The sequence below is a fragment of the Homalodisca vitripennis genome, chromosome X (genome assembly GCF_021130785.1).
Source record: "Homalodisca vitripennis isolate AUS2020 chromosome X, UT_GWSS_2.1, whole genome shotgun sequence".
NCBI lineage: Eukaryota > Metazoa > Arthropoda > Insecta > Hemiptera > Cicadellidae > Homalodisca > Homalodisca vitripennis.
Window position 1 is genome coordinate 73,841,433 of NC_060215.1, and position 25,536 is coordinate 73,866,968.

Sequence of the window (25,536 nt, forward strand, 5' to 3'; positions counted from 1 at the left end):
GCCATATAACACTGTGCAAAGTTTATAGATGTTATCTGCTAAGGTTTTTAAAATATTAAGCCGTACCCAGACTTTTATATACCGTATACATTTTTGAAAATCCTCAAATGCAAAAACCAAAAATGTACTAACTGTACTTTTATTTTTAATATGTACAATTCATTCAATATACGAGTATACATAGTCATACAAGTATAGAAAAATCCAATTATAACCTACTAACCTACTCCTTCAATAGCTACATAATATTATTCAAACTGAAAAGACTGTAACTGTAAAAATTTATTTATATGTCCTCTTTTTATATTTATAAATGGTTTAACCAAACTCTTTACAAATGTTGAGGATGGAGCTTGTATTGGCTACTTGTTAACTTATTTACATTTAAACATATAAACCAATGTTTAAAACTTTTATTTTTGTGAGGCCTTTCGATAGCAAGGCTATCTTCGTCATACATATCACAAAAGTGTACAAAAATAAAGTTTTAAATATTGGTTTATATGTTTAAATGTACATAAGCAAACTCTTTACAGTTTAAGAACAATGTTTATTATTGTTTTTAAATGTTTAGCCATAAATAAATATAGCTATTTTAAAAGTAGTACAAATATGAATATCTGAATAATTTCAAATATCTGGAATAATTCAAATATGCCCTTTCCAATCTGTACAATGATGTAAGTAATTGCACTGGTCATTGTCAGACATCACATTGAACGTTTGTCTAGTTTGATGGACATCCAACGAATACCAGTTCTGGGGTTAATATTTTAACTTCCATATTTACAATGAAGCATGTATTCAACTACTTTATTTTATGAAAAGAGTTTCCTATATGAAGTTATTTAGAGAAATAAAATAGAAATCACGTAATTTAAAATGTTCTAAATATCACACTCCTCACATTTGATAGAATGATGTTAAAATACTGTTGTTTCACTTAATATTTTATATCTATTACAACCATTAAACAAAAATATTATACAGGTAATACCAGATCCTAAGCCCAGGTCTGTAAAATGGGTGAGCAGTTCTGTACCGGAAGCTCAGTGGGACAGTCCACTGGCCAGGCTGTGTTCTGCTGAATATCACACCAACAATCTGCTCAGCCCTGTTCTGTTTGAGGAAGCAGCACGTCACATCCACCCCCGTGCCATCACCGTGGAGATTGCTCCTCATGGCCTATTGCAGGCCATCCTGCGCCGTGCACTCGACAAGCAGTCCATCAACATCCCTCTTACTCATAAAGACAGCCCTGACAATTCTGTTATCCTCGTTACTGCTTTAGGGAAGTGAGTAGGTTTTTAATTATTGTGTTAGTGCTTTTTGCCTTCTTTTTGTTCCTGGAGCTTTGACCTGCTGAGACTTAAAGATTTGTTAGCATTTAAATTAAATAAAAAGGTGTAAGAAAAATTATAAAAATATCATTGTTTTCTATTTTTGTCAACATAAATGTTTTAACGGGATGGAACTTGAACATGTTTTTAATTGGTTCTTCCTAAATTAAAAAGATATTTATAAAACTATTGATATGAGGGGTATTTTTCCATTTGACATTTGTTATTTCAAATAAAATTAGCACACATAGTATTATTGTAATATTTAATTTTCTCATTTAGTTATTGATTTATACATTCAACTATCAAGTAATGTCTTCTTAAATTTTTCTAACACTTTACATCCTGATAAGAACAATGTATGCTAACTAAAATTTATGAGCTCTTTTCCAATTCTAGTACAAAGGGGAAAAGTGCTTTATAACATTTTTTTTTATTGTACAATAGATTTTAAATTACCATGACATAATGAAGGCTTGCCTTGAAAGGGAGTATAAAGGGCTATGCTCGACCATGCTTCAAAGACATGAAAGCTCCTTTTACTACCTCAAACCAAACATCCATTTCAAACTTAAATAATAAAAAAATTCTTGCTATTAAGATTAAATCCTAGCAATTTATTATATTTTCACAGTTTAACTGATCTAAAACACTGTTTATAGACTCTACGAAGCAGGTCTGAATCCACAGTTTGCAGCTCTGTACCCAGAAGTAAGCATGCCTGTGTCCCGTGGTACTCCGATGATTGCACCATTGGTACGTTGGGAACACTCAGAGGATTGGTATGTCACCTCATACCGGATGCAGGAGAAGATCAAGTCTGGTGAGAGAACTGTCAATATCAACCTCAAGGACGATGAACTTGAGTATCTTGGTGGCCACGTCATTGATGGACGCAATCTTTTCCCAGCCACTGGTTATTTGGTAAGTCATTAACTGGTATATGACTGTAGAAACAACATTTTCCCCCTTAAGGTCTTAAAACAGAAAGCTACAATTTAAGTGAAAACTCTTTTTAATGAAAAAGACTGGTCCTCAAGGGAACTGCACAGGGTTGATAATAGTTAAATTCAAAGTTATGGACACAAAAATCCTCTTAGAAATTAGCTGTGTATCAGTGGCTGATCTCATGCTTGTAATTAGCAAACAGTTACAAATTGCAGTTTTTCAACTAAACTGCCCTTAAATGGTCTGAAGTTGAAAGTTATGATGAAAGCAGCTATAATAATGAAAAGTAGTGAACGGTAATTTAAAGCAATCAATATAAAGTAATGGAAACTTAATAACATGACTTTGTAATTGAGAAAAGCGAATTTTATCTCATTCTGTATTTTCAGTGTTTCATCAACCTTTAGTATTCTAATCATAAAAAGTTTTAAATACATATTTGTTGTAGTCCTCTGTCAAGGACACCTCGCCAATGACTGTCAGGTTGGCATAGTGATGGGAGAATCGAATACTTAACAGAATCAAATATGGTGTATTCAAAACATCCTTGTATTCAAATACTTTATCTGCATTGAGTATTTCTAACAGACATAAACTTGTCTAGACTTGTCTTACGTCCTTCCTGTAATCTATTTTTTTCTTGGTTATTTGGAATTGCCCATGCCAAAAAGAAAAATCCTTTGCCTCCTACTAACATGTCATAACCATAATTTTATGAACTTCAGCAAAAATATCTTCGTTTACCTGCTACTTCAGTTCAATCTGAAAGATTCTTTTCTACTACAGGTATTATCCTCGATGATGGTAGAAATAGATTAAAGCCAAAAACCTCAATCATGTTTTGTTTTTACATAACAACTTGAAATAAATATTAATTTTGTTTATAAATGTATTCATTAATTAAATACAATTACACATTTTTTCAAGTTTGAAAATTATCTATTACAAATTATGAAACTTCCCTTAATTATTCTTTTCAGAGTCCAGATATACTCATTCAGACTATTTGCATACAAATATAAATAGTGTAATATTCAAGTGCTGTTCTATATACATATTTTCATTTAAAACACTCCAATGAATGCTTGTGTATGAATATGAACACAGCACTTGAATATTATATTTGTATACTATTACTCTGAATTAACGAATACTGTATGTTTGAATTCAATTCTTCCAAAGAAATTGTATTTATTTCAAAAATATTTGAATTCATTTTGAGGTATTTGAATATGTTCCGGGTCTGTATTCAAATACTATTTGATTCTCCCATCACTAGGATGGTTAGCCCCATGTCATCACACACCCAGACACAATTGAATGGATGAAGAAAAACACAGTACCGACAGGTACTGAACAGGATGCTTGGCAATAACAACAAGATTTAGTTTTTAATAATAATGAACCACATTGCTATAAAGTAAAATATATCCGAACACAAGTGTAAAAACTGTTAAATGATAACCTTATATAAATAATAATAACTAAACTCTATACACTGAACATGTTAACGAATGTTGGGTACAAAACACAATGAACATTTATCCAAATAGTAACATTGACCCTTATTCCTAATTTGTAGATGCTGGTTAAGTAAATATAAATTTATATAAAATCTTATTTTAGGTATATTTATTTAATGAGTGTTTTCATTTTATTATTTTGAAGGTATAAAATAATACCTATGTTTTATTATTTAAAGGAATTAAAATTATATTGTTTGATCACTGACAGAAATTAAGTAATTTTTAGAGTATTTTAGATGTATTTTTTAGTTATTTTTATTATTAATTTATAAATGTTTGTTTGGTAAATTTTAACTTAAACTTTATCTGGTTTAATGTTAAATTTCAAACTCTTTCTAAATTTAAAATTATTTGTTGTTATTTTAGTAATGAATAATGGCAATGTTTCAGGCGTGTGCTTGGGAAACTATAGGCTTGATGAGGGGAGAGCTTTACACAGATGTGTCTGTTGTCTTTGAGGATATTCGGTTCCACAGAGCCACAAATATTCCAAAGGATGGTAAGTTTATTGCAACAGTACATAAAGAAGTTATGACTAACAATTTGAAGTGTCACAGTATTGACTTAAGCGCAGACTCCACAACTGCATGCCATAGGAGGTGAACTGCACTTCAATTTAAAATGTACTGTTGTTAAACTTAACCAAATTATGCTGATATCAACCAGAAACTAATTTGAATATATCACTTTGAATGCGGAAGTAAAAATTAAATTAACTATTAATGATTTTCTGTTAATCTTGATTTTATAAACTGTATCATACACCCGTTTCTGGAAATATATCATTTCCCATAAAAATTTAATTGAAATTTTATTATTATTATTTGGTTTTAAACAATTTTTTGTAGCAGAATCTACAAAAGCCCCAATTGTTAACAGTTACGCTTGTGTAAGGTACATATCTTCATTCACCTACAACTTGAAAAGATTGACAGATTTGCACCTTGCTTTTATTTTGTTATCAAAATTTATAGCTCACAAGATTTGTGTTTAAGATATTTTGAGTGGCAATATTTAAAATACACATTTAATTATTTTTTCTAGAAATTCGACTGTTTTGAACTACTTATTGCAAATTTTATGATTGGCCAAACATTTAAGTTGAGACATGAGACCCACCTTCAAGTACCTCTGTCCCATAAGTTTTAATTTTCCATGCTACATGAGTTTCTCTATATTTGTATGTTTAGAAAACATTTTTGATTACACATAATTAGAGATCAGTAATACAAGTAGAATGCCGATCCATACAGGAGAAATATGCTGACTCGGTGTCAGCCAAGTTGCCATACTATTGATAGCACACTCTGGAATATGTTGCTCTGTGCCATCCCCTTTACCCCACACTTCCTCGTACTTTACTGCCACCCTCCCTTGCACACACCTTGCTCATCCTGCTGGACTGAGTTAGAGATTGTTTATGAGTAGAGCCACTAGAGTGAACTGTCGCACTGTTCTCACCAGCCTCAAATTATAACAGATGATTACCAGACTACTTCTATTATTGGTTTCTGATATAACATAATTATGTCTAGCCAAATAAAAATCAAGTTCATGGCAATATGTACTACTTTTGGTGCTGCATGTGTCTATAGACATTTTTGGGCATCATCTTTTTATTGTACAATGTCATGTTGTTGTTTCAATGAAAAAAAAAAACTAAATTTTAACTGTAATGTGTCTGTAGCTCTCTTTCTTTTAAGAACTTTGCTAAAAAATATTTAATATTTTAAACTATAAGCATTTTTTAATAACAGTATTAATGGATATATTGGACTTTGTAGGCATTTTTTCATTTTGAAGGGAATATGTTTTGACTGCCTAATCAGCATAATGCATAGTAAAATAAAATCTGCTTTATTGGTGATATTTGATTCTCTCTTATGTTCTATAACAGCACTTTGAAACCCTATTTTGTAATCGTAACTATGACGCCTTTGAGGGCCATCTGCTCACATTTTTGAATAAAGGGTCAATCCTATTTGCGTATTACCCTAACACATTCCCGAATGAAACTTGTATTTGTAGGATAATGTAGTACATACTTGCTTCAATACTTACTTTTATTTCCCAAACTTATTAACACTTTTATTTTCCAAACTTAAAATTTTTTGTTTCTGAATGGACTTGTAAATGGATTTTTTATATATGATTGATCTATTTCTGTTTTATTTAACGTATTGTATTTTATTTTTAGTTTCCTATAATCAGGCATTTATGTAGACTGATTACATTCTGGAATAAATGTTTAGCAAGTTATTGTTGAAAATAATAAAATTTTTATTTATTTATTTATTTACTTACAATATAAACAATACCTTACTTTTTAATCAACTGCTACTTTGTCTAAGGACTACATAAAATATTTTTTGTGAATGAAAATGGTTCTTGTCTACTTTATTTGATGGGTTATTAGAATGAGGTTGCTGTTTGATATATTTAAATTGCCAGTTATTCCTCCATTTTTGAAAATGGAGCAAAATAAAGGAATAATATAAACTACTCTTTGTTTAAAGTTTGTTAATGATAATGGAAGGTTTGAAAGTATAATAGGATTTTGGACATTTGCCATCGTTATATGTTACAAAGTGTTGGAATCTATCCTCTTCACAACGTTGTGTTATACATGTTTTAATAACGATCACAAATGTCTGAAACAATATTATCCTTTCAATATAAAAATTTTTTTTACTTTATTTCCTTTTTATTTCAAATATAAAATAGTTATCTAAAAACAAATACTTGGATATTAATAAGTATTTCCCTTGTGCTTTTTATCAACTACTTTTTATATAATTTGTTGTGTTCTAAAAATTAGGACTACCAATCATTCATTACCAATTAATTTCCAGTAATAATTTTTAACTTTTATTATTGTCTAATCATCCAAAAATTCATAAATTCTAGGTAGTTTGGACATTGTAGTCATGGTACAAAAAGGCAGTGGCAACTTTGAAATAGTTGAAGGAGGAGCGGCTATTGTAACAGGCAGAATTTATGTTCCTGAAAATATTAACAAAGAAATAGTAACTCTGGACCCTCCTGAAGACGAGCATGACCCAGCTCTTCTAGATATGTCAGGCAAGGACTTCTACAAGGAACTGCGATTGAGAGGATACAATTATAAGGGGCTCTTCAGGAGTGTCACCAAATCAAATAACAACGGTATGGTACCCTTTACACTTTTTCTTTTTGTTGTATATTTAAATTTTACTGTCTAAATACAAAACAAGGTGGCAGTGAATTTTCTTTCTTTTGCTTTATTAACATTACCTTTAGAATTTTAAACTCAACATAACTAGTGGCTAAGTATGGATAAAATATTGTTTTAAGTTATTTATGAGTACGACTCAAGTATGAACTGAAATATTCCTTAATATTTTTAAGCAATATAATATTATTGCTCTTAAGAACTCCACCTGTTTATATCCAACAAACATAAATTAATTGCTTAATACAGTATGATGTTTGAATAATTATTGTTTGTGATGTTTTTCTTCAGTTATAACGTGTTATAATGTCTTTGAACTAGGAACACGTGGATTCATTCAATGGCACAACAATTGGGTGGCATTCATGGACAACATGCTACAGATGCAGATCATCAGAGAAGATACGAGAGGGCTGTTTGTACCAACTTCTATTCAGAAACTTGTTATTGACATCAAGAGGCATGTCCAAGCATTGTTTGCACTTCCTGATGATATAAAAGGTAATACTTTTCCTCAGTAGATCGTTAAAACCTAACACAAAATACTAGTGGCATTGGCCACTTTAATACCTTGTACTGCTGAGTAAGTAGCCAAAAACCTTCTTGAGGCAGAAGTGTACTGAGTTGGATTACACAGCTGCACAAAAGTTGAATTATAAACATTACTATTGAGTTTTATTAAAACATAAGTTACTTTCTGGGCGTCTTTATATATCAAACATCTGTCCAAAAGTCCTAGAATGGCTGAGCAGGACAAATATAGTGTGTATTGTAAAGTTGAATGTTGGATACTTAAAACGTTATATATTAAATACATATGTGTTTCGTCAAACATTGGCAAATGCAGATTATGAAGCCCAAAAAGTTATATTACAAGTAGGATTTCATAAACATGTGAGTATCCCACACATACAGCTTGTACCATATGTTGATACTCATTCAAAATTCACTTCCTGCTATTGTTGGCATATTCAGATTAGAATATTCTTTTCACTTGAGTAAGAGTGTTCCATTTCTAATGGTATATTTCATTTTTAGATGTAGGTAATTTTATATAGGTAAGGATCTTATCTTATTTATTTAGATACTATCACTGTGACACATTTTTAAATGCAGAGTTTAACAATTTTTTAAGAAAGACGCAAAGTTTGAAATACCTTTCACTTATGTAGTCTTGTGAATATTTTCTCAAAATTTCATTGAAATGATAAACATTGTGCTTGAACTGGGTACATAAAAGTAAGTAAACATTTCATTATGTTGCCAAACACCTATTCAGTATTTTGAATAACTAATGTTTTAGTATTATGAAGCTGCAATAAAAAGATGTTTATATACATCACAATTAGGAACCAAACATCCTTAGCATTAAAAATGATGTTTTATTAACTATGATTATGCAATACATATACAACTATTTAAATATTATATACAATAACATAAGGGTATGTATGAGTAAACAATTATTTTTATTGAAAATACTTAAAATAATTGCTCATTAGTACAAGTATTTGATTAAAAAAGTACTTCTTACACAAAATGCCAGCCAGCACTGTATTACATAACATTTTAAGTATTATCTTATTTTTCAGAACTGCCTGTTTATGTGTACAACTATTTGGATATGATCAAATCTGGAGGTGTTCAGATAGAAGGTTTGAAGGCAAGTGCCATTGCAAGAAGGAAGCCATTGGGAGAACCTGTTCTAGAGAAGTACCAGTTCTTCCCTCACATCGTTCAAGAACAGGTTAGTTAAACCGTGAATTTTCATACAAACTTATAAAATCATACCTATATATCAGCTTTGGTGATGGTTCATGCATGCGAGTAGCTGAATAAACTGTCTTTTTTATCTTTATCTTTCCCTATGTTAATGTTAGGTTCACTTATGAGAGAATGTAAGGGTAACTGAACATGTTAAAAACCTGAAATAAACAATAAATTTAAGTTTTAAAATATTTTTTGTTATAGTTTTCATAATTTAATGTTTGAAAATAATTACTTTTTTAGTGAAATTAAAATTAAAATTGTGTTATAGCTACTAACACTTACACTTTTGTTAATTTCTCTGTGTTTTGAGGTCTTAGAATATTTACGTATAACTAACACATTATTTTATGTGTAATCTATGAGTTCTGTATTTTTAATAACAATACTCCAAACCATAAGTATTTATACCAAAACCAAATGTATTTTAAAATATACATTTGTATTACAATACATTTAAAAAAGAACTTAAACTGAAATAAGTTATCATTAGTGTTCAACTATTATATTTAAAATATTGTATTTGTATTATAAAAATAGCACACTAACACCTCTGAAACTAGTTAAGAAACTCTTTGGACATAAAATATGTAAGAATGTATACAAAAAGAAATCATATGGATCTGATATATAAGCAAAAATGATATGAAAAAACCCATACATACATATGAATTATTTGATATTAAAATTCAAACATTTTTTAAGGGGAAGACTCTTGAACTCCTATTTGTCATGCCTTTTAATTCCGCACCATTCGAAATCTTCTGTTTCCCCTTGTCATTTGGCTTGTAGTACCAAATTAGTTTTCCAAAATTCTTCACCCATGGGTTAGTTGAGCATGTAAAACTTTTAAGTAGGTTTTTATCTAAAGAGATTTTTAATGTATATAATGCCTTTTAGACAAAATTCTTCACAAATATAAAAGTCAAATTCGTATTTAAATCTGTATATTTAATCTCTTTCTGCCTCAAGGTTCTCTACTATTTATCACTCAATAATGGCAATTACCATTCAATTATTTGTCTGCAATTTTTAGCCAAATTCATTTACATTCCTTATTTAATAAATTATACATTTATTTTATAATATTAAATTTGAGAACTTTGCCTTTATGTTACATTTGCACACTTCACTTGGGATATTTATTACTAGGTATGGTACCTATCTGTTGTAGTTTTTATTTTTATGTGTTTTGTTTTATAACTAAAAATAACTTCTTTATCAAAATGACCCCAACATTTTTTGGAAATATTGCCAGTTGTGGCCACTACTATGTTTATTTCACTTGGAATAATCTGTTATAATTGTGTTTTTTAAATTAATATTTAATGATTCAATAACCTATTCATTAATGTTAAAAATAGAACCTCTTAACAGACTTAGCCTTCTGAAATATTAAATGTTCTTTGAAGTTCTTTTGAAATCACTTTAAATTGTGTTTGAAATGTTCTGTATTTTATTTGAAATAGGTAATATTTTTTTATTTAAATAATTCTTGCTCAGGGTACTTATTATTTTATTTTAATTTCTTTAAGTAGTGATTACTTTTACATCAATGTGTATACATCATTTTTCCATCTGTTTGTTTATAAAAATGTATTTTTGTGTGTAAGAGAAAATGAATATTTTTATTTTCATCCGATAAAATTATTTATCAAGACCCCAATTTTACTTTTGGTGGTTCATACACTCTGGTTCCAGAATAAAGTGGTCTGTCAGAAATCATCTTGACTCCTAAGATATCTAAATATTTTAAATTTATTATGTTTTACTGCATAATGGTGTTGTTAACATTGTTTGCTAACCTTTATTTTGCTTACACCTCAACAAGGATTACTTTTGATATTATTTTAAAGCCAAATGTAATGATTTACTGTAAGTTTTGAGATATATAAATATTGAATCACAAATCAACTTGTTTCACCTGTTATGTTAAATGATAAACAAATGATTATATGTTGATCTTCCAGGACATTGACTTGAATACATTTACAAGAATATGTGTTCATCTAGTACTAGAAAATATTTTGGTCACCAAAGTTAAAGCTGTTGAAGTGTTGGACAACGGCTGTGATCCTGATGCTGTATTACTCTCACCAGTCATCCTACAAATTCTAGGAGATCTTCCCCTTATTCAGGTGAATATTAATTGGTACATGTATTAATCCTTACATGTCCATGGACAATATCATGCTTGTGTATAATATAATTATTGTGGTGGCTGGTACACTGCCCCAAATATGGTAACTATTGTAAAAAAAACAATCAAATTCATATTACAATAGGAACATGATTACCTGGATCGTGGTTATCCAAAACTCCATGTTATCCAAAATACTCGTACAATTAGACTCAGTGTTGTATATACTATTATGTCATTAGACTGAAAATAAATTATTGTTTCTATATTATAATACTCTTTTGTAAGTTATGTGTTCTTTATGATTCTGCAAGTTGATTTAAATAGTACTTTTAATAAGGTAAAAAACCACATTGATTTTGCAGTAATGTTTTGCAATGAATGGCGCTTTATATTCCTCAGATGAACTAATGATCCCACTTGTTAAAATCTCATACATGCTCATGTCCAAAACTCAAACATGGGGACCCCTAAACATTAGAAGCTATAGACCAGTCTTTTTGCTCTCATCGGTCTCAAAACTCTTAGAAAAAATTATAATCACTAGACTTCTGGAGTATTTAAGAAGTAACAAATTACTAACTCATAAGCAGCATGGTTTTATCCCTGGTAAATTCACTACTACTGTAATTATTGATCTTATTGAGCTAATAATTGACAGCATAGAAACTGACAACACCCTAACTACTCTGTTCCTCTACCTTAGTAAGGCTTTTGACTGCTTAGATCATGACCGTATACTGACTAAATTTAACAGACTGGGATCCAACAAACAGCACTCCTGTGGCGATGGTTCACAAGCTACCTTAAGGGACGAAGTGAGACAGTGGAACTAAAGGAAACAGTCAACAGACTAATAAGTATAGTTCAGTCTAAACATCTGCCAGTCAGTGAAGGGGTTCTGCAAGGCTTGGTCCTTGGACCAGTTCTATTCATATTATTCATAAACGACTTCCCAGAAAATCTAGGAGGATATTGTAAAATACTGATTTATGCAGATGACACTATGCTACTCACAGCTAATAAGGATAAAAATCAACTAGAAATATACTTGTTCATTGCCTTTAATTTGGTTCTGTTTGGTATGTTCATACACTTAAAAACGATCTTATTCTTAATAAGAACAAAACAAAACAAATATAATTTGACAGTAAAATAGCTCTTATAAGTGAACTGCCAGGCCTCCAAGCAGCTGACGATGTTAAACATCTAGGCATAACACTTGATGAGAGCCTGAAGTGGGAAAGTCACCTAGACAGCATATGCCTTAGGCTTAGCACCTCTATTCCCTATGAAGAGAACTAAACAGGCCAGTAGTACTGAAGCCATAAAAATTGCATAACATGCACGTTTTGAAAGCCACTTATGTTACTGAATAACTGTCTGGGGTGGTTCTTCGGATGGAAATCTTCTTTGTGTCCTAATTATGCAGAAGATAGCTTTTAGGATAATGGCTGGAATAGAACCCAGAGAGATATGCAGAAATGCATTTAAAGACTGGAAATTATTAACAGTGATTTCCACCTACATCTTGGAAACCATTATGCACTGCAGAGCCAAGGATCCTTCTAAACCAAGGCATCTGCACAATCACTTTGCAAGACAAGCAGGAGACTATACACTCCCTATTCACCGAACTGCCTTATTTGAAAACTGTGCTATGCTGGAATGAAGCTATCCAACAAGCTGCCTGACTATCTGAAATATGACAACCCAAGAACCATGAAGAGAATCCTTCACCATTGGCTACAGAACTAGGCCTTTTACAAACTTGGAGAATTCTACTCTTGGAATGACAATCTTTGGCTTGAATAGACATCTATCAATTCTAAAACCTATTATCATTCTGAAACGTGCTATAATTTTCTATTACACGTATACATACTTTTGACTCTGTAACATATATCAATGTTATTGTTCAATAAACAATATTGTCTATTGCCTAAGAGAACAAGAATAGTCATATTATTGCAATGTGGTTAGAAATATTAAATATTTATTATAAACTAGATTTCATACTAACAGGCAAGAAAATACTGGTTTATGAAGTTAGTATTGATGCCTTATTTCTCCAGTCCAGGAACTCCTTCATGGAGCAGAATGAGTGTTGCTGCAGCAAGTTGTTTGTGGCGGCCTTCAGTTTATTTGCAGATAGTTACTTCAAGTGAGCAAAAAGCATGTAGGATAAGGTTGTGAGGGGTTTTTCTTGTATGAGTTGAGATGATGATTCCAGAAGAAAGTTATGCCTGTTTCTGGTGTTGTAGTGGTACTGGTCTGTTAGTCTTGTTTGGTTAGATGTGAAGATACACATGATAGTCTCAAGGATATGTAGCAGGGGGGGTTGTATACTTATTGTGACTGTTAATCGATATTCTAAAAAAATTTTTCCCTAATTTTTATTTAGTTGTTATCCATATATGTTATTTAATATTTTAAATTATAAAAGCCAAGAACAATAGTTTTAAATATTACTAAAATGTCAATATATCAAATACAAGTTCATTTCAATTTGTAAAGTAATTAGTAATTTTCTACACTCCTGTTTTCGACAGTGGTGAAGTAACTTGTTTCCTTGGTGCCATGGACATTTATAACACTTGTGTGTACATGGTGGGGTGCAGGGGTAGGTGAAAGACATAAAATAAAAATTATATATATATATATATATATATATATATATATATATACATATACACATAGGTATTTTATATATTTTTATTTTTATTTACTGCATATGTATATTACACAATAAAAATTGTTTGATACAGTACATTTGAATTTTGAAAATTGTAATAATCCACAATATATTATTAAACCAGCTGTAAATATATGATATGTTTGTTTTCCAGGCAGATATCAACATTTTATCTCCTCTTGAAAACCCAAAAGTAACTGATGTTGGGCCAAACATCCTTGTTGAAGACAAAAAAATTGTTACGGATCAGTCAGCTATATTTATAGTGGCCTCTAATTTGTTCACTCCATCAAGAGCAGAGGTAACTGATTTTTATTCTTTAAAAACTGATATGGTGCAATATTACATTGGTTGTTTTTGGATAAATATATACAAAACTGTAAATAATCCAACAGAACAAATAGTAAATTTTGCTAGTAAATAAGATTAATGTTTACTGTTTTGAATCACAATCATTCTGAATTTAACAAAAATAAATAAATCTATAGACATTTAACTTTATTTCACACTATGTAAAGATAATGAAGTGGGGGCAACAGATTGTGATTATAATTTTTTAAGTTTTCAATGCTTTTTAAATAATAAGAGGAATTTTTTTGTTTTCCAGGTTCTCAAAAGCTGTCTAGGTGCAATCAAAGATGATGGGTTCATTCTTGCTCGTGAAAAAGTAAATGAAGATTTAGTGCTAAATGGATTTACTGTGTGCATGGAAAGAACAATAGAAAGTGAGAAAATACTTTTGATTCGAAAGGTAAGAAAAATTGAATAAGTTGTGCTAAAATTGATTTTTGGAAGCTAACATCACATATGTTTCCTAGAGAAGTTTATGCTCTCCTAATTTTACAGTGTTATGTTTACTGTAGAGATTTTGAACAATAAGAATGAGTAGACATTTACCCTGTTATGTTTACTGTAGAGATTTTGAACAATAAGAATGAGTAGACATTTACCCTTGATTCATATTAAAAGTAAAGCCTGAACTACATTCACGTATATGAGATATACAGTACTACAAAAGTATATACTCAAACTCAGGTGCTTGACACTTAAAATTTGATTTAGAAGATTGTGACAGCCGGCATTCCTGTACGGTTTGCCTGCGGGCCTTATATTTTGGCCACTTAGAATGTAGTAGTCCATTCATTGTCTACACTTGAGGATTTAAAGTCAAGGTTTAGGTTAAGGAGAGTGAATTTCAGGTGAACCCGAGACTAAGAAGTAGAAATTCAGATGGAAATCATTCAGCTATCAGAGGAGACACAAAATAATGTTAGTAATTGCTTCCATTTCTTGTTGACCAATTACATTTTGCTGAAACCTATGTCTTATGAACTCTCTGATATTGTCAAAGCATTTTTTAAATTTTCATTTGAGTGTGATAATCTGTAGTTGTTGATATTTGAAAGCATCTCGTATAATTTTGTTTTTGCATAAGAAAAATTAAAATGTTCAATGCTAATTGAAATAGATTAGTTAGCAACAAGCAAATGAATGTATAAATATTCAAAGTAATCATCATTGAATTAATTTCATATACAATTTACAGTACTCTAAAATTACAAAAATAAAACAAACTTATTAAAGTAAAAACTTAGAACTAATCAGAAATTTTCTTTTTGTCTATGTAGTCAGTACAAAATTAAAAAAAGTCCTGGTGTGGGACACCTTACCAACAACCCTTGTGTCATGATTAGAGAGAACAAGGTTGTTAGTTCCTTTCTCTACCATAGATATGGTATGAGCTATTATGAAATAAAATTTATGATCCATTACAATGTGAAATAAATTATACTATATTGTTCTCCACACAATTACATTATGTCTTGCTGGTCCTGCCTCTGTCATGAAAGAGAGTCAACATTAATATATCCTATCCTTCTGCCCAACAGTTCTGATCATCCATTTCTAAAATCTAAATGCTCTATTAAAGATTTTCTTACATGACAGCATCAAATGATTATCCTATGACACAAACACTATTACGATAATATGTGTATAATGTACTGAAATAAAGAATACTGTAGTATCCTTGTGAGAAAGGACTCTTAGTCAAATTTAATACTCTTTTTGAAAAGTTCGTCTAGGAGAAGAACAAAAGTTTTACTGCCACTAATTTCAAATTAGTTCTTAAGATATTTTTTACTTAGAAGTTGAGGTGTTTAGCTACGCAGAATGGCTTGCTTGAATCTTAGAGACAATTTGGAGTAACACTGTCTAATTAATGTTGTAATGATATGATGGAAAGGCCAAGGGATCACATATATGTACATTCTACTTTTAAGGAAGTGGTAGCATAGATAAGTTTGACGTTAGAACCATTAGATGTTACTAAAACAGAAATGTGGTGTCTCTAGGACTGGTATGTGCTCTCTTGTTGAGGTGAGAAGCCTTAAAACCCGGTTTTGATAATTCCTGCATAATTTGGATAAAGGTTATAAATAAAAACTCTCCCACTGAATACTACAAAATTAAGTGTTACCAAGGTTATGTTTTGTTTTCTCTTTTGATAGTTGACTTTAGCACAATCAGTACCACATCAAATTAAATGCAAATTAACTTTATATTTCATATCTAAATAAAAAAAACAAGATATGGCACATGAAAATTTGTGTTTTTACTTTTGTAACACCCAACGATTGAATCCATAACTGCAAGTAAAAATCCTGTCATCCTTTCAAATCTATCATCAGCAATGAATATTTAAAAATCAATTCATAGAATATTTTTGTGGTTTTGGAAAAAATGTAAGGTTAGTTTGATTAAGGATTTAGTATAGTTAACTTAGGTATAAACATATACCTAGGTATAAACAAAAATATATAAGTTCTCTCTTCAGAAGAGCAGTGATTTGCATTTAATTTATGCATTTATAGTTAAAAATTATTTAATAGAATTAAAATACATTTTGTGTTTTTATAAATGTGTAAATATATAAAGATTTGAACTTGTTTAGTTCAACTGTGTTTCTTAAGTTTTCAAATTAAGAAAAAACTTACATGTGTATAATGAAGATCAACTATTATATACAGTATTGTATTAACTTAAATACATTTCTGGCATAAAATCAGATAGGAATGTAAATAGAATAGTGAAATAGTCTTTATTAACCATTGATCATACATAATGAAATAGGTTTCGTCCATAAATGTCAAAATTAAAATATATAAAACTATCTTAAAACTATATAAATCTAATTAAAATTGACAGTAAAACTATATTAACCTAATTAAAATTAACAGTAATCTCACAGCCAAATAATTCCTTTATAGAGTAAAATGGAGTTTTAAGCAACCAGCTGTACATTCTAGTCCTAAACATACTTATAGGCGCAGTTCTAGCAGATAGTGGTAATTTATTGAAAAAAAGTGTATACAATACAGTTTGTGTGATTTGGCAGTCTTTGTTAATCTATGAACTGGTATTGATTTAAGTTTATATACGATCATATAAACAATCCATGCCAATTGGAGTTATTACTGTGTGACATTTGCAATTCCACTTGTTTGATGGATAAGTACCTTTTTAGTGGATATAGATGTCATCACTAAGGATATGGATAGCAGAGTGTTATGTATCCTCTAAATAAAATCAAACACTGAGTTCTCACTGATGTATTGTAAATTCCACAGCATCCAGATTTTGTGATAAATACTCACTGAATTTAAAACTAATGGGTACAATATACAGAATAATCCATAATTTACACTGGTCTCTAAGGCACATAAAACACAAGTTTTATTACACTCAGAATTTTGCAACTTTGAGTACCTATAGTTTTATTAGTCGAATGTTTACTAAACAAGTGTAAGAACGAAACAATTTATTGCTGGTCTTAAAATTGAAATACACAAAATTAGCATATTAATCTAAAGTATAGTGTCCCTTCAATTTATAAATCATACTTGTGCAGCATGCAAAACAAAAGGAAGTTTCTAATTCAAAATATTGTGTCAAATACTACTATTTCAAAACTTTTTACTTAAGTGCCTAGTAAATTTAATAATTGAATCTCTTGATGTGTCTCATGAAAAGTAAATCAAATCTTTCATATGGAGGTCAAAAAAGAATAAATCAACTGTGTTCTTGATGATTTATTGCAGACACGACCACTCAAAAACATTCCACCAACTTTCAAAATTAGTTCTGAAGAATTCAACTGGGTAACTCAAGTTCAAAATGCTCTCAAAACTGAAGGCAGTAACAGAAAAATTGTACTCTATGCCGAAAAAGAGCCAACAAGTGGAATCATAGGCTTGGTGAATTGTATACGGAAAGAGCCTGGTGGAGAGAGAATCAGGTATTACATTTACTGAAAATTATTCAGTTATTTAATTTTTCTTGCCCATATTAGGAAGTAGTTTTCCTTCTTCATAAAAATAAGACATTTAAATATTTGATATTTTAGTTATACTATACACATTTTGATTTGAAAGCTATTTTAAGAAACTGGGTTCATGATAGAAATATATCTAGAATGAACATAAACAATTTCCTTACGGTTCAACTTATAACAATTAAATTTAACTAGGCGATAGTAATCTAAAAACTATGTTTTTTTGTTTAATCTGTAATTTCTAGCCTTCTTGGAGAATCAACTAGGGACGAGTTTGTGTACAATTTAAAATTTAAGCAATACATGAAATTTCTTTTCATTTTAGAGTTTCAAACACAAAATATGTGTGATATATCAATGTTTAGTTCTCAGTAGCTTAAATTAAATTTTTATAGTATTAAAATGTAATATATTTTATATAATTGAAGATGTATTACCATGAATTCTGAATTTATAATCAACTTGAGGTTTGCTTACATTTGACTTTTTCCTATGATTCAAGGAAGTAGCCAGCAAGGAGGTCCAAGGGGTCCGGTTATTGTAAAAAGATAATTTTTGATCCTACTGGGATGGGCAGTTTCATTTAATGAGTTAAATCATAAAAGAGTTAGTTCTTCCAGATTTATGTCCACCCTGTGTAAATTAACACATATCTGAACACTTTCTTACAGCAAATAAAGAAATTTTAATTGCTGAAACAGAGAGCTTGTACTGTAATAAATAAAATGATTCAATTTACACATTTAGACATTAAAATAAAATATTATAGAATTTTGTTAACTGAAATTTAAATGAGAAATAATTATGAAGTGAAATTGTTTCTTGAAAGCTTTATATATTTTTAATTTCAGCTGTGTGTTTGTGATGGATCCAAATGCTCCTGAGTTCTCAGTAGAACACAAGTTGTACCGAGACCAGATCTCTAAGGACCTGGCAGTGAATGTATTCAAGGATGGAGTCTGGGGGAGCTATCGTCACTTCCCCATCCAAGTTTTCTCACCCACAGCTGTAGACCATGCTTTTGTTAACACATCTGTCCGGGGTGATCTATCAAGTCTCACCTGGTTACAGGGGCCTGTTGGTTTCAAGTTAGTTTTCATATTTGATTTCTTTAGTTTTCCACCAATTCTTCATACAACAGAACAAATTATAAAATATGTGTAGATGTACATGGATTTTGATACCATTTACATTGTTATCATTCTGGAAATTTGAAGAGAATGTTAAGAGTAAACAAAATGAAAATTTAAAATTTAAAGAAAATGTTTCTTGTATGAGTCAGTTGATTCAAACTAGCTAAATGACATTAACTCTGCATAAATCATTAAAAGTAATTTTAAGGGTAGTAAAAAATTTGCTTACATAGTTATCAAATTTCAAATATTATTTAAAAAAACATATTTGTTTCCTTAGAGTTTAATTTTAAACTCTTGATAGTTCGTAATTTTTATATGAATGCCTCTTATCACCTCTAATCATAACTTGCAACAGCTTTGTATCATATTGACAGAAAATAATAATTTAAATATAGTTTCATAAGTGTGATTGAGAAACATTTATAACAGTTAGAGGTTTTGACTTCAATGTTTGATTAAAATCTTCAGTCCCAGTGGTGTAATGAACTCCACTGCCATTAGACCTACTGACAACACCATGTTGGAGTCACTTTCACATCTGTGCGAAATTTTTCACTATTTATTATTATATTTTACTCAATGCTACACAAATATGTTTACTTCAACTTCTAAGAATAAAAAACTGACTTTGGTTGTAGATGTTTACTGTTCCTATCTTGAGTATCAGCTGATTTGGATTTGTATAAGTTTTTCATATGTTTTGCTTAATATTGCTAAAATAAAATTATTCGCTTAGTGAGAGCTTACTGGATCAGTGCATTTATATCCCCTGATTATATAGTACAGTAAAGCTAACTCACTGAACAGTGACATGAATTGATTATCATCAATACTTATATGCTACTTGTATCCAGTATTTATATGGGTAAATAAATGCAATTCACAAAAACATTGACAATACTCTTGAATACTGGCCTTGAATACTGATTTGAATATTGGTCTATTCACTATCAGGTCTGGACAAGAATTCTGCCTTAGTTCCTGATAAATTATTATTGATTAAGACTATAAATGTTAATCTTACTTCAGTTGAGACTTAATAAAATTTGATTCAGATCCAACCGATTATTTATGGGTATTAGTATTTCCGATTGTTTCTTTCACTTGCTATTCACATCCAGTAAATATGTTTTTGAGTAAATATTTTTTACACAAAACATGTGTAAAAGTGCCTCATAGTACTATTATTCAATCTGGTTATATTACATAATTAATGCTAGTTTTAGTTCAGTTAGTGACTTGACAAGGGTGAAGTTATTCCTACCTAGTATATCTTATTTGATTACAGCGATCCAACACCAAAAGGGAAACATATGATTCATGTCTACTATTCAGCCTTAAACTTTCGAGATGTGATGATGATGACTGGGAAACTAGCTCCAGAAGTAATCACAAGAGACAGACGAGAGCAGGCAAGTATTTTCTCCCCAGATATGTCTTGGCTGGATTATTCTGAAAAGAGAGGATAATCAGTTAATAAATTGTTAGAATATAGAAATAAAATTTGAGTAATAAATATTTAAAATTTTTAGTCTTAATTTTACTGAAAATCCCACATGAAACAAATAAAATATTACCTTTTAAACAATTTTAAAAATGTATTAAATCATATTCAGAGATTATGTGGGGAATATTTACAAAGTATTTATAAATAATATTTTTCAGTCGAGAAATATGTTAACACAAATTATAATAAATCAAATACACATTTTATTATTGTTTTCTAAACATCCATTTGCAGCATTTAGAAGTTTTATTTTCATTTTTGCTATGCCATGTTTCCAAAATAACATTAAAACTCGTTTTTGATCAGGACTGTGTTTGTGGATTTGAGTTTTCTGGGCGTACTACTGATGGGAAAAGAGTAATGGGAATGACTTCCTCAAGATGTCTGTCCAATACTGTAGTTGGAGACATTTACTTGACTTGGGATATCCCTGATGAATGGACTCTGGAACAAGCTGCTACAGTACCTGTTGTCTATGGAACTGTAAGTTGTTTCTCCTGCTACCTAACCATAATGTTATCTACTGAATGAATGGTTTAGTGTTTAACAACCTGAACTTGGGATTTGTACCAGAAGTGAAAAAAGCTTGAAAATATGCCATGCCATTATTAACTATAAATATATTGAGTATTAGAGAATAAGGTAATAGTTACTATAACTATAATAAAGTGTGAATATTCAAAATTTAAAATGGAAAGGGCATAAATCTGTTTTTTATTTAATTTGTGATAGAATTACTTAAGTCTTTACATTTTAATAAATTCTAATGAATTACTTTGAAGATATTTAATTTAAATCTGTTGACTGAAGATGATCCACAATGAGGCTAAAATATCTCAACAATTTAATTTTGTAAGCAATGTTTTGACTAAGTGTGAACCTGAAAACCTAGATAGTAGTTATTGTACATTGTATTGTCAATTTAAATTTAGTAATTGATAAAATTCATTACTCTTGGTCTTCTTATTACCTTAGTTTAATATTAATAGCAGCCAATGAATAAATGCCTGTCACCAAATTATATAATTTGAATGGTGGATTCCATTAACATAATAACTATTATTAAAGTTGTTTTTAAAATAAATGAATTATTGAAAGTCATATAACATTAAACTAAACAAAATCCATTGGCATTGGTAAGGGCCTCTAAGGACTCTAAGGATTGTTTGTAAAGGAACGTTCAACAATGTCTTTGTGATAAATTTGTTTCTCATACACAGTTAAAATAGAAAGCAGAGAATCTCTTTGAAGAAAGGTTAGTTTCATACACTCTTTTGGACTAAGATTACATACAGTGTTCGAGAATTGAAAAATTCACAGTTCAAGTTACAGCCTTGTATATGTCAATATGTCAACAATTGTTAGTCTAGTACTTTTATACTATTATTTGATTTACTGTTTATGAGAGGATTCATACTGGTTTTACAAATGTTTAATTTATATTTTAGGCTATGTTTGCTCTGATCACATGTGGAAACATGAAGAAGGGTGACTCAGTGTTGATCCACGCAGGAACTGGAGGTGTGGGGCAAGCTGCCATATACCTAGCACTTCACCAAGGCTGCACAGTCTTCACAACTGTTGGTACACCAGAGAAAAGAGAATTTATCAAGCGCACCTTCCCACAGGTAAATTAACAAAACTCCATGTGATACAGCTTTCGGTGTGTGTGTAGAACTAATTGAATTAGGCTGTGGTAGTTACCCAAGCTATTTCCAGGTGGTGATATATTTCTGTACGTAGATACATCTTGATTCCAGGTCTTCTTTACCGTTTAACCTCCAATGCTGTGGGATTCTGTACAATGTCAGAAGCAGACCCATATTTAGGCATATGCTATTTTGTGCTCACACACATGGTGGCAAGTTTTAAGGGGCAAATATTTATTTTTCATATTCATAATAAAATGTTTACAAAGCTTTAAAAATAATTATAATATGTCATGTTTTACTACTCATGAGTCATGCTATCATTAGGTAGTCGGAATGGGGGCGGGCCACTGTAACATATATAGGTTTGTATATATCAACAGGTACTATTCTAAAGAGAATCCAACGCCAACACGCTGACTACTGCTCTTCTGCTCTCGGATCAAGAACTACAGATACCTGAATCTGAACATAACCACGATCTAACTGGTTGTAGAGATACAATAACAATAGCTCATTCATTTTACAGATAAAGCAAATCATTTACAAATAATAACTTCTACTTTTTATTTTAATAACAAAAAAAAGGTACCGGCTTTTGGTGCTTTTCAACCATGTACCGCAAATTTGAAAATTCGTAACTTGGAAACAAGTGTTCCGATTAAGACCAATTTTATAAAAAGATAGTTACAAGTGTAATATTTTTTAGTATGTAATTTAGTGTTTTTGAATTATATGAATAAAAGTTGTTATGAAATTACTGATTAGTGTTATTTTCTACATTACTTTTATTATTGATTGGGCAGTTCAAACAATTCAGCATTGGTGAAGTTATGAAGCTCTTAAAGTTATTATCTTGGGCATTTAACTTTGTAAACCACCATTTAAAACCTTAATTTTAGCACCGGCTTCATTGAACAGAATTTGTTAATTTATCACGACCGGCACATACGCCCAAACCACCACACTGCCTAGGCAGTAGCAGTGTTGCCACAATCGCACCCTGGACACCAAGAAGAAGCCTTAATAAGTTTTGTTTTAATATATTTGACCATTTATCATGAGGACTTTGGACATACAATAGCAGGTCTAAAAATTAATTGCTTGCTATGAAGCCACTTTCAAATATTTACATTATTTATAATATTTATATAAAGTCTGAAAGTGTGGCAGTGCTGTGCATTGAATCAGAAGTAGCAAATAATCTTAATTTTGGTGAAGTAATTGATGGTTTTGCTCATAAGCAAGAAGATAACCACTACTTAAGTAATCTAATGGAATTTTTTAAACTTCAAAAACATACTTTTTTAATCACAAGTTTTTATTTTTCATGGATTCAGGAAAGGTAAATTCACAACTGATGCTATTGATGGAGTGCTAACAGCTTTCAGCTTTTGAAAATAAAGAGTTTACTCAGGCCACTCTTTGTGACCTGAGCAAGGTTTTTGACTGTTAACCATTTAGACGTTTTAGCAAAACTCAATTACTACGGAATCCAGAGTGTGCAACTGAAGTTCTTCCAATCATACTTTATTAATCGCAAACAACAAGTTTTAATTAGAGGTAATTGGCCACATGAGTTGGAGGTAAAATATGGTGTCCCACAGGGATCAGTTTTGGGACCTAATATGCTGATGATACAACTTTGTTTCACACAAGGTCAAATATTGAAGAACTCAAAGTCTTGGTACAAAGTGCTTTTGAAAGTGCTTCAGATTAGTTTAGAGTTCATGGGTTTCTCCTAAATAAAGATAATAGGCAAAATATAATTTTTAATTTAAGGGCTATTGATACAAATTTTTCACAAGAAAACTATATTTATAAAGTAAAACTTTTAGGTGTTAATGTAGATAATTTAACATGGGCCCCCATATTGATCACATTAGTTCAAAACTATCTACAGTAATTTTCTTGAGTAAAAGGCTCACTAGCTACATTGAGGTAAACTATATTAGAGCGGCCTACTTCTCATATTTTCAATAAATTTTTACGTATGGATTTATTTTTTATAGAAACTGTAGTAGGATTGATGAAATTCTAATATTACAAAAAAAGGTCATAAGAATTATGTCTGGAGCAAACCACATGAATTAGAGTAAACCTCTATTTATCAGTTTGAAAATACAAACAATTATTAATATATACATATACACCTGTAACAACCCCAATAACATTAAAAATGCCACACATAATTATAGCAGTAGGAGTAAAACGAATGGGCTTACTACAATTGATTTTTGTTGACTAAACAAATCAGCCAGTAGTCATTATATTGTGTCACTGAAAGTTTATAACAAATTATTTCATAGTTAATAGTTACCCAAAAAATGTTTTCTGTAATACATTTTATAATTGCCTACTTAAAAATCCTTTTTATACAATTGGCGAGTTAAAAAAAATAAGTCATATTATTTTTAAATTTTAGTTTAGTCAACAAATTTGCTTTTTCTCTTGGTTAATCTTAGTTTTCTATCTTTCTAATATTTTATATAATTCATAAATTTATTAGTTTCTTGGTTGATTCTTTGTGTAGATTTTCTATGCGCATAGGATGTATAATGTTTTTCTATTATACAATTTATAGTTGACTTAGCTCTTAAGCTGCAATACCTTAGATGAACACCCTCGATTGAACACTTTGGAGGTGAATCTTATGTGTGAGGAAATGGTAATATACAATTGAGAGTTAAACTTGTATTGTTATCAGATTAAGGAGAGTCATATTGGCAATTCGAGAGACTGTTCATTTGAGCAAATGGTGATGATGGAAACGGATGGAAGAGGAGTCGATCTGGTGCTCAACTCTCTGGCAGAGGAAAAGTTGTTGGCATCTGCTCGCTGTCTTGCCCGAGGTGGCCGTTTCCTTGAGATAGGAAAGTTTGATTTGGCTAACAACAACCCCCTTGGTAAGCGGATTGAATTTTAATATGATAAGAAACGATTTTATTCATTGCTTCATTAATTTTAATCCCTATTGTTCTTTTTGTGTATGTAAACGATCTGTAATAATGTATTTGTTACAATGCAAATTAGAATGGTGTCTAGGATTGCTACATACACAATCCATTGTTAAAATTTGAAACCACAGATTTACCTTAAAAGTGCCACTTAACAAAATTTCCGTAACAATAATATTAGCCTTCTGAGTCATGTTAGTATTCATTGTTAGCAAATTTGACTGGCAAAACTATATAATGTTTTGTAAATTGGTTGATATTTTAGAATATTCATTGTCAAAGAAAAACTAGTAAAAATTGGTTGATACAAGTAAATTGGTATCAATA

The 25,536-nt window shown here is 30.4% G+C and overlaps 1 protein-coding gene across 1 annotated transcript in view; it reads left to right on the top strand.

Moving 5' to 3' along the window:
• Positions 1–25,536, top strand: part of LOC124369213 (fatty acid synthase-like) — a 71,814-nt gene that overhangs the window by 34,318 nt on the left and 11,960 nt on the right. The window contains 15 exon segments of the mRNA XM_046827054.1: positions 991–1,295; positions 2,003–2,264; positions 4,205–4,313; positions 6,722–6,979; positions 7,347–7,526; positions 8,618–8,772; positions 10,763–10,930; positions 13,782–13,928; positions 14,235–14,378; positions 17,728–17,924; positions 18,812–19,048; positions 20,385–20,508; positions 20,910–21,086; positions 22,052–22,231; positions 24,960–25,158. Of these exon segments, the coding sequence (XP_046683010.1) occupies positions 991–1,295; positions 2,003–2,264; positions 4,205–4,313; positions 6,722–6,979; positions 7,347–7,526; positions 8,618–8,772; positions 10,763–10,930; positions 13,782–13,928; positions 14,235–14,378; positions 17,728–17,924; positions 18,812–19,048; positions 20,385–20,508; positions 20,910–21,086; positions 22,052–22,231; positions 24,960–25,158 (2,842 nt within the window).